The following is a 9,086-nucleotide window of genomic DNA, read 5'->3' as shown; positions in this document are numbered from 1 at the left end:
GAGGGCACAGTAGAATGTGGTGGGGTTAAGTTAGTAAATGATGGTGGGTTTGTGTTGACAGGTAGTGAGGTTTCACTGCCTGTGGAAACTGTTGGTGGAGATGTTACGTTGGAAGGTGGAGAGGGCACAGTAGAATGTGGTGGGGTTAAGTCAGTAAATGGTGGGTTTGTGTTGACAGGTAGTGATGTTTCATTGCCTATGGAGACTGTTGGTGGAGATGTTACGTTGGAAGGTGGGGAGGGCATAGTAGAATGTGGTGGGGTTAAGTCAGTAAATGATGGTGGGTTTGTGTTGACAGGTAGTGAGGTTTCATTGCCTGTGGAAACTGTTGAAGGAGATGTTGCGTTGGAAGGTGGAGAGGGCATAGTAGAATGTGGTGGGGTTAAGTTAGTAAATGATGTTGGGTTTGTGTTGACAGGTAGTGAGGTTGCATTGTCTGTGGAGACTGTTGGTGGAGATGTTACGTTGGGAGGTGGTGAAGGCGTAGCAGAATTTGGTGCGGTGTTAGTGGCTGGTGGTAAGGTTTCATTGATGGAAAGAGAAAAAGAAAACATTTTAAAAATTAACAAAAAACCAACAGGCAGTCAGATTTTTACACATATATAAAAATATTCTTGGCTAAATCTGACTGTTACTGTTTGCAGCTATTTGTTCATACCCACTTACTTTTTATTCCTTTTAGTGTCCACAATTGGCATTTTGCAAAATTACTTCTTCTGACTTTCTTTTAAATGCCAAATTTGACTATGTAAAATATATTTATATTATTTACAGTAAAAATATTGTTTATACTTGTTTTTTTAAATTATAAGACATGATGATATATGGATTTTTTGTCAAAAGTAAGCCATTAACCTTTGGTGCTACCCCAAAGGTTATCAGGTGGATCTACACGGCCATAGTCTGCCCCATGCTATGGTATGCTGCTTTAGTGTGGTGGGTTCGAGTCCAAGTTGGGGTGGCAAGAGTGATGCTCACCCATGTGCAACGAATGGCCTGCCTGAGCATCACAGGTTCCATCAAAACAACACCCACGGCAGCCATGGAATTCCTACTAGACCTGGCTCCACTAGATTTACATATCTTAGGGGAGGCCGCATCCAGTGCAGTAAGTCTACGCCAGTCTGGTAGGTGGAAAAGCCTATCTGACTCACAGCACACTAGAATCTGGGGCTGGGCAGTTGCTGCTGCTCCAGTAACTGCAGGACCTGGAGACGGAATGCTCAAAAAATACAATTTTGATCCAAGTTTTAAGACAGAGATAGAAGACACATCTGTCTGGATTAACCTCTCTACAATGGACATGTCTCCCAATCATTTCTACTGTTTTACAGATGGATCCCTTCTGAAGGGGTCAGTAGGTGCATGGTTGCTTATTTTGTACAACACTAGTAAGAGAGAGCATAAATACCCACTAGGTTGTTTTGCAACTGTATCACAAGCTGAGATATATGCAATCCACCAGTGTGTGGCATCTCTCAAAGACCTTCAGTGTACATAGAAGGAAATATTCATCTTAACAGATAGCCAAGCTGCTATTAGAGCTTTCCGAGGGCCACACTTTATGTCATTACTGGCTTGGGAGTGTGCCGAAGCAGTCAACCAACTGGGGAGAGATAACAGTGTTACTGTTAAATGGGTACCAGGACATACTGGCAATTATGGTAACGAGAGAGCTGACTGCCTCGCAAAAGCTGGCAGTCAGGCTCACTTCAAAGGACCAGAGCCTGTTGTAGGTACCTCAACAACAGTCTGTAGGACTGCCCTACAGGCCTGGATTAGATGTCAACACTCAATCCGCTGGAGGGAGCTGAATGACTGTAGACAGGCACGGGAACTGATTAACGGCCCAAATCTAAGGTTTGGGAAAGCTCTCATCTCCCTGTCAACACTGGTTGGAGTCCTAACTGGGCACAATCTGCTCAACTGCCACAACATGGTGATGGGACTCCATGACAATGGTCTGTGTGATGCCTGTAGCATTGAATTATAGACCTCTTTGCACTACTTAGGCCACTGCTTGGCTCTGAGTGGTCAAAGGAAAATAATTCTTGGGGACCCCTTTATGGATCTTGAGAAGCTCAGAACACTGAGTGTTTCTAACCTTGTGTCCTTCATCCGAGGGATGAGGAAGGTTTGAAAGAAGACCGGTGTCTTTTTGGGGAGAGCAATGGGCCCACTTAGGAGGCCTCCGCTCATAAGGATTTTATATCCATCCCCACTCACCATAACCATAAACATAAGCCATAAAAAAGCATAAAATAGTTCAAATAATTCTTGTTTTAATTATAAAATGCATTACAACAACTTTATTTTTAACCCATTCATAAACTAATTTAGCACTTTTGTATTATGTATTTGCACTCTACATTCAGAGCTTTTTAGACATCAGTAAGCAAATCAGTGTTTAACTGTGGTTTATGGTCAGTTACCTGGCAACAGAGTTGAGGCTGGAGTTGATGCGGTCAGGCTGATGGGAGGTGAGGAAAAAATAGAGGTCTCAAATGTTGAGGTGATGTTCCCCATTGTTGAGGTCATTTGCACAGGTGAAGATGTCACATTTTCTGTTGAGATTAAGTTCAGTGTTGTTGAGGTTAGAATTAGATCAGCTATCATAATATTTTGACTGCAGTAAAATTAGTTACCTGAAGGTGAACTTGTGGTGACTTTTAGTGTTATGGTTGTGCCATCTGTTGGAAATTTTGAATCAATTAATAAACGAGTTTAATTAGAATTAAAACAAAAAACCTTAATAGAATATTTTGACTATGGAAGAAGGTACATTACCTGTATGTGAACTCGTGGCAACATTGGGTGTAAAGGTTTCATTGTTTAATTCAGTCACTGCAGATGTCATGTTGAGTGTTGTTGGAATTGTGGCATCTGCAACGTTGAAGTTACACAAGAAATATTCAGTTTGTTTTCTTTCAAACATGCTCTGAGCTAAATATTAATTTATTTGTGCCTGTATTTCCACATTCACAAAATTGATAGACACAAACGACAAAGCAAATTATGTTAATGTTTTTAGTCACATCATTCCAAGTCTTCTTCCTAGTCATGTCATTCCATCCACTTAATTCACTTATTGAGTACTGATACTATTGATGTCATTAGCAAAAGTGATGGCAAACTCATTCAAAAAGCATCACTATTAATTACTACAATTACTTCTTTGCTGAGTATAATAAAAAGTATTCATTTCTTCAAATAAAGAAACTGCAGTTTTAGTTCTAATAATGTGGGCTAAACTTGTTTTTCACTTTTGGCCATGTAACACAAACTTCTGTTTTATATATAATATATTTTACCTGAAATATTTTTTATCACATGCTTACTTTGTATCAAACTTAAATTAATGAGTAGTACATGGTAACACAGAGTGATGGAGCACTTTTCAAACTTTCACAACGGTTGTAATAATATWAAAAAAAATTGAACAATGTAGTTGTAAAGCTATAGCATTATCATCGTGTGTTTATACTGCTCATTAAAAAGTCCGGTGTTAGGTCTAAAGTTAAGATTTTTGTGCTAGTCAAATTTAATTTATAGTTTTATAGCTGTAGAAAAGGATTATAGGCTGCATGTTAGTAAAGTTAGGTTTTTGTTAAATGGTTGCTTGTGAGCTGATTGTAAAGTTAGGTAGTAAATGTTATAAATTGTGTTACCTGTTAAAATTTCAGTTTCAGGGGATGTGGCAGTAAATGTTGATGGGGATGTATTCACTGGTGGTGTGACTGAACTGACGGTCGCAACAGAGATGTTTTCTGGTTCTGTCACTGCACTGACAATTGTTAAAGATGTTTTGGCTGGTTCAGATACTGTGCTGACTGGTAATGAAGTTGTGTTGCTTGGTTCACTGACCACTAATAAAGTTGTTTCAGCTGGTTCAGTTACTGTGCTGATTGGTGATGAAGTTGGGTTGCTTGATTCGCTGACTGATAAAGTTGTATCTGCTGGTTCAGTTACTGTGTTGACTGGTAATGAAGTAGTATTGGCTGGTTCAAACACTGTGCTGATTGGTAATGAAGTTGTGTTGCTTGGTTCACTGACCACCGATAAAGTTGTTTCGACTGGTTCAGTTACTGCACTGATTGGTGATGAAGTTGTGTTGTCTGGTTCACTGACCATTGATGAAGTTGTTTGAGTTAGTTCAGACACTGTGCTGATTGGTGATGAGGTTGTATTTTCTGGTTCATTAACCACTGATAAAGTTGTATCAGCTGGTTCAGTAATTGTGCTGATTGGTGATGAAGTTGAGTTGTTTGTTTCACTGACCATTGATAAAGTTGTATCGACTGGTACAGACACTGTGCTGGAAGGTGATGAAGTTGTGTTGTCTGGTTCACTGACCATTGATAAAGTTGTATCAGCTGGTTCAGTAACTGTGCTGATTGGTGATGAAGTTGTGTTGTTTGTTTCACTGACCATTGATAAAGTTGTATCGACTGGTTCAGACACTGCACTGGATGGTGATGAAGTTGTGTTTTCTGGTTCACTGACCATTGATGAAGTTGTTTGAGTTAGTTCAGACACTGTGCTGATTGGTGATGAGGTTGTGTTTTCTTGTTCACTAACCATTAATAAAGTTGTATCGACTGGCTCAGACACTGCGCTGGATGGTGATGAGGTTATATCTTCTGGTTTACTAACCACTGATAAAGTTGTATCAGCTGATTCAGTAACTGTGCTGATTGGTGATGGAGTTGTGTTGTTTGTTTCACTGACCATTGATAAAGTTGTATCGACTGGTTCAGACACTGTGCTGGATGGTGACGAAGTTGTGCTGTCTGGTTCACTGACCGTTGATAGAGTTGTATCGACTGGTTCAGACACTGCACTGGATGGTGACGAAGATATGTTTTCTGGTTCACTGACCATTGATGAAGTTGTTTGAGTTAGTTCAGACACTGTGCTGATTGGTGATGAGGTTTTGTTTTCTTGTTCACTAACCATTGATAAAGTTGTATCAGCTGGTTCAGACACTGCGCTGGATGGTGATGAAGTTGTATTTTCTGGTTCACTAACCACTGATAAAGTTGTATCAGCTGGTTCACTAACTGTGCTGATTGGTGATGAAGTTGTGTTGTTTGTTTCAGTGACCACTGATAAAGTTGTATCAACTGGTTCAGACACTGTGCTGGATGGAGACAAAGTTGTGTTGTCTGGTTCACTGACCATTGATAGAGTTGTATCGACTGGTTCAGTTACTGCACTGATTGATGATAAAGTTGTGTTTACTGGTTCACTGACCATTGATGAAGTTGTTTGAGTTAGTTCAGACACTGTGCTGATTGATGATGAGGTTGTGTTTTCTTGTTCATTAACCATTGATAAAGTTGTATCAGCTGGTTCAGTAACTGTGCTGATTGGTGACGAAGTTGTGTTGTCGGGTTCACTGACCATAAATAAAGTTGTATCAGCTGGTTCAGACACTGTGCTGGATAGTGATAAAGTTGTGTTTTCTGGTTCACTGACCATTGATAAAGTTGTATCAACTGGTTCAGACATTGTGCTGGCTGGTGATGAGGTAGTGTTTTCTGGTTCACTAACCACTGAAAAAGTTGTATCAGCTGCTTCCGTAACTGTGCTGATTAGTGATGAAGTTGTGTTGTCTGGTTCTGACACTTCGCTGACCATTGATAAAGTTGTGTCGGGTGGTTCAGCAACTGTGCTGATAACTGATGAAGTTGTGTTTTCTGGTTCTGTTACTGTGCCAGCCTGGGATGTTGTTTGGTTGTCTGAGGATAAAGTTGTGTCGGCTGATTGTAATGTAGTGTTGACTGCCGATAATGTGGGGTCAACTGGTGGAAATTCACAAAATTGACAAAACTTGAAGTTAGAGGAGAATTTTTTTTTCGGTCCAGCATTTTTATGACATTTTATTTTCTGATTCTGATATTTGCTATTTAATTCCAATTCCACATAATTGGTGTTCCCAGTTATTATTATTTTTTTTTTGGAATACTCTAAATATGAGTACTCTAAATATGGCTACTAGAATGGAAAAAAAAATGCAAGAATGTGTTTTAACCTATTTGCATATAGATATTGAAAGATAGATATTAATTTATTATTTTTTATCCTTTGTGTATCATGACTAGCTGTAGATGTCATAAACTGTAATGATTAGCATCTTGCTATACAATTGAGCATACAGCTCTGAACTGCATAATTCTGTTGCTTTTTTAAATAAAACTGCTTGAAAGTTAATTAGAAAAAATTACCAGCGTAAATTTATCTTGATTTAAAATATACACAAATGTTTATCCTTTTTTTGAGTTTACATGTTCTTTGAGCAAAGCTTACTTCTGTAATAATACAAAGATTTTCTTTTATTTTATAATATTGAAAGCTTGAGCTATTTAATTTTTAAGATAAACCCTAAATATTCCATGGTTTATCCAGTTAACTGACTTTGTTTGCTACCTTCAATTTTGGACCATCTACCATAACTAAAAGGCTACTTTTACTGGGACATTTGATATTGCTAGAAGATTTAATAGCAAGATATTGCTTTACTCCACAAACTTTGCTTCTTCATGTTACCTGTTGATTGAGTGAATGTTGCTCCCATTAGTCCTGTAGAGTGAGAGAGAGAGAGAGAGAGAGAGAGAGAGAGAGAGAGAGAGAGAGAGAGAGAGAGAGNGAGAGAGAGAGAGAGAGAGAGAGAGAGAGAGAGAGAGAGAGAGAGAGAGAGAGAAAGCAGTTATCAGTGGTTACATTGACTTCATCTTAAGTCCTTGTATCGTTACGTCTCACTGTCACAGACACTCGCAAACGGTATAATGCACTCTGACATTATTATTATTACCTGCTAACAGGAGAAGAAATATATGAGGTCCCATTCTCTGAGTGTCAGCTTCCTGTAATATATATTGCACGTTAAATAATCTCAAAATATATGAAAAAACACAGAGCAAATATGGAATTTGCCTATTTTAACAATGTGCACTCCAAATTTATAGTAACAGAGTAGAAATACCATTTTGTAGTTAGAAAATACTTGCAAGAAACTAGTGAAACCAAAATTTACTCCTGTCTCTGTCAAGTTTAAATGGCAAATTTAACCATCTCTGAACTATTTATTACATTAAGCAAACACTGACAATTCAGTAGATTTATCAACAAAACAATAGTCCTTCTGATAAAATCAGTCTTGCTGCCCAACCTTTACATTCTTATTCTCATTAACTGATAGATGATACTCAGAAGTTTTCATTCAGGTATGCCAACTTTCCAGCAGGACAAGTTTGGGAAACTTTTACCCTGTTTGACAAAGCAGTCTTACGCCTACAGTTACCACGCAGGATTCCTTCTGGTCAAAAAAAAAAMYTTCCATCAAACCAATAATTTACTCAATCTCTCTCCTTTTTTTTGTCCTTTTGCGATTTCAAGTTGGTACACACAAAAATACTGTGGTCAGTAATTTGTTAACACTATTACTCTTACACAACTTAACCTCATACAAWGTTCATACATACATTTTACATTATTTGTCATTCAAAAGGCATAAAAAATACCCTTCAATGTGTATATTAATATGACTCATCAGTTAGATAATTACAGTCAAAATACAATGTTTAAACTTCCTAAAGATTCTGATCCCAAAGATATTTGCTGCAATAACTTTTTTGGGGGGATTATCTGTTGCAGAAAAATACATGTTTTTAAATAAATGAATGAATGATTTTGTTCATAATGCCTACAATGTCTTCTGTTTTATGGATGCCTTCCAATCAAATCCATTTTGTGTTATTGGATAAATACCGGAATAACTGTCAGTTGAAGCAATTGTTTTAATTATCAGGTGATACAATGTAATTGTCTTTTAATCAACTGTTTCATTATACTTTCTAATCAGCGCTCACAAAGTAGCCACACTCTGAAAGATCAAGCATCAAATTACTAAAGTTTAAACTGTCTTGTGTGCATATTTGTTAGCTTTTATTAAAATTAACTAAAAAATAAATAAATAAAAATGAATAAATAAAAACTTTTGGCATCACTGCATTGTTTTAATTGTAGTGCTTTAAAAATTAAATGCACACAAAGGAAAAAAAAAAGTTAAAATGAACACCACACATTTCAAATTAATACAAATAAGCTTTGGCAAATAGATGTAAGAAAAGAAAAAAACTAAAACAGACTTTTAACAATTCCATTTCAGAAAAAGAAGTAAAGCAAAATGTTAAACTCCTCAAATGTATACCACCAAATTTTTAAACTAAATTAACATAAGTATAATAATATTTCATGCATTTTTTAAAACATTTGTTTTAAAAAATAGTGCAAACAAAAAATCCCTTGCTTACCTCAGTGCTGGCCAATTTGCTGCTGTTTTCCTTCAGCAGTGTTAGATAAAAAAACAGCAAACACCTTAACAGCTCAAGTCAAAAGATGGTAGTGAGGAATTATCAGTGGATGAGGTTCTTAAGAGAGGCAGGAAACTCTTGCTTTTTTTGTTTGTTTTTTTTTTCCTTCCTAGCATAACTAGCTGAACTTGTTTTCTTTTCATGTGTTGTGATGCTGCAGACATTGGATAAGAGAAGGGAGGTGGGGTGGCACATTGACGCAGGTTTTCAAAAGAATACCAGAGTAGAGTGGTGAGTAATGTAATCACAATTTATGCTATTTTAAAGTTAAAACAAGACCTGTATTTTTACTACTGCAGTAATTAAAAAAAAACTGCTAAAAACTACATAGTTCACTGTTTCATCCTGACCTACAGTTACAGGGATCTTTGTTAAATATAAATGATCTGTTACTCTCAGTGTGCTGTTTCACATCACTGAACTGTCTACTGAACTACTTTTCTTATGCATTTAATTTTTGTAAGTCTGTTTAAAAACATGTCATATCTGTGCACACGAACCAAAATACAAATAATTGTATTTCATGTTGAAAGCAACTCTCAAGCCCAACAGACCCGGAAATAGGCAGACACACAAGCCCACTTCAATAATTGATTTGATTGATTTATTTAACAGGAAAAGATTATTAAAAATCAAGCCTGACTCAGCATAATTGCTGTTTTACAGCAGGTTCCTGTTCTGCAGCACATACAACACTCAGAATTACAGCAT

General features: G+C 37.1%; 1 protein-coding gene across 1 annotated transcript in view; it reads right to left on the bottom strand.

The window, feature by feature from the left end:
* Positions 1-8,569, bottom strand: part of LOC106517144 (mucin-5AC) — a gene marked incomplete at its 3' end in the record, with an annotated part of 10,807 nt that extends 2,238 nt beyond the window's left edge. Inside the window, 8 exon segments of the mRNA XM_014007859.1 lie at positions 4-511; positions 2,433-2,564; positions 2,646-2,690; positions 2,788-2,883; positions 3,669-5,804; positions 6,550-6,582; positions 6,815-6,866; positions 8,316-8,569. Coding sequence (XP_013863313.1) covers positions 4-511; positions 2,433-2,564; positions 2,646-2,690; positions 2,788-2,883; positions 3,669-5,804; positions 6,550-6,582; positions 6,815-6,848 — 2,984 coding nt within the window.
* Between the last annotated feature and the right edge of the window lie 517 nt (positions 8,570-9,086).

This window comes from Austrofundulus limnaeus, unplaced genomic scaffold (assembly GCF_001266775.1).
Source record: "Austrofundulus limnaeus strain Quisiro unplaced genomic scaffold, Austrofundulus_limnaeus-1.0 Scaffold45, whole genome shotgun sequence".
In the NCBI taxonomy this organism is placed as follows: Eukaryota; Metazoa; Chordata; class Actinopteri; order Cyprinodontiformes; family Rivulidae; genus Austrofundulus; species Austrofundulus limnaeus.
This window is presented reverse-complemented; position numbering and strand designations above follow the sequence as displayed.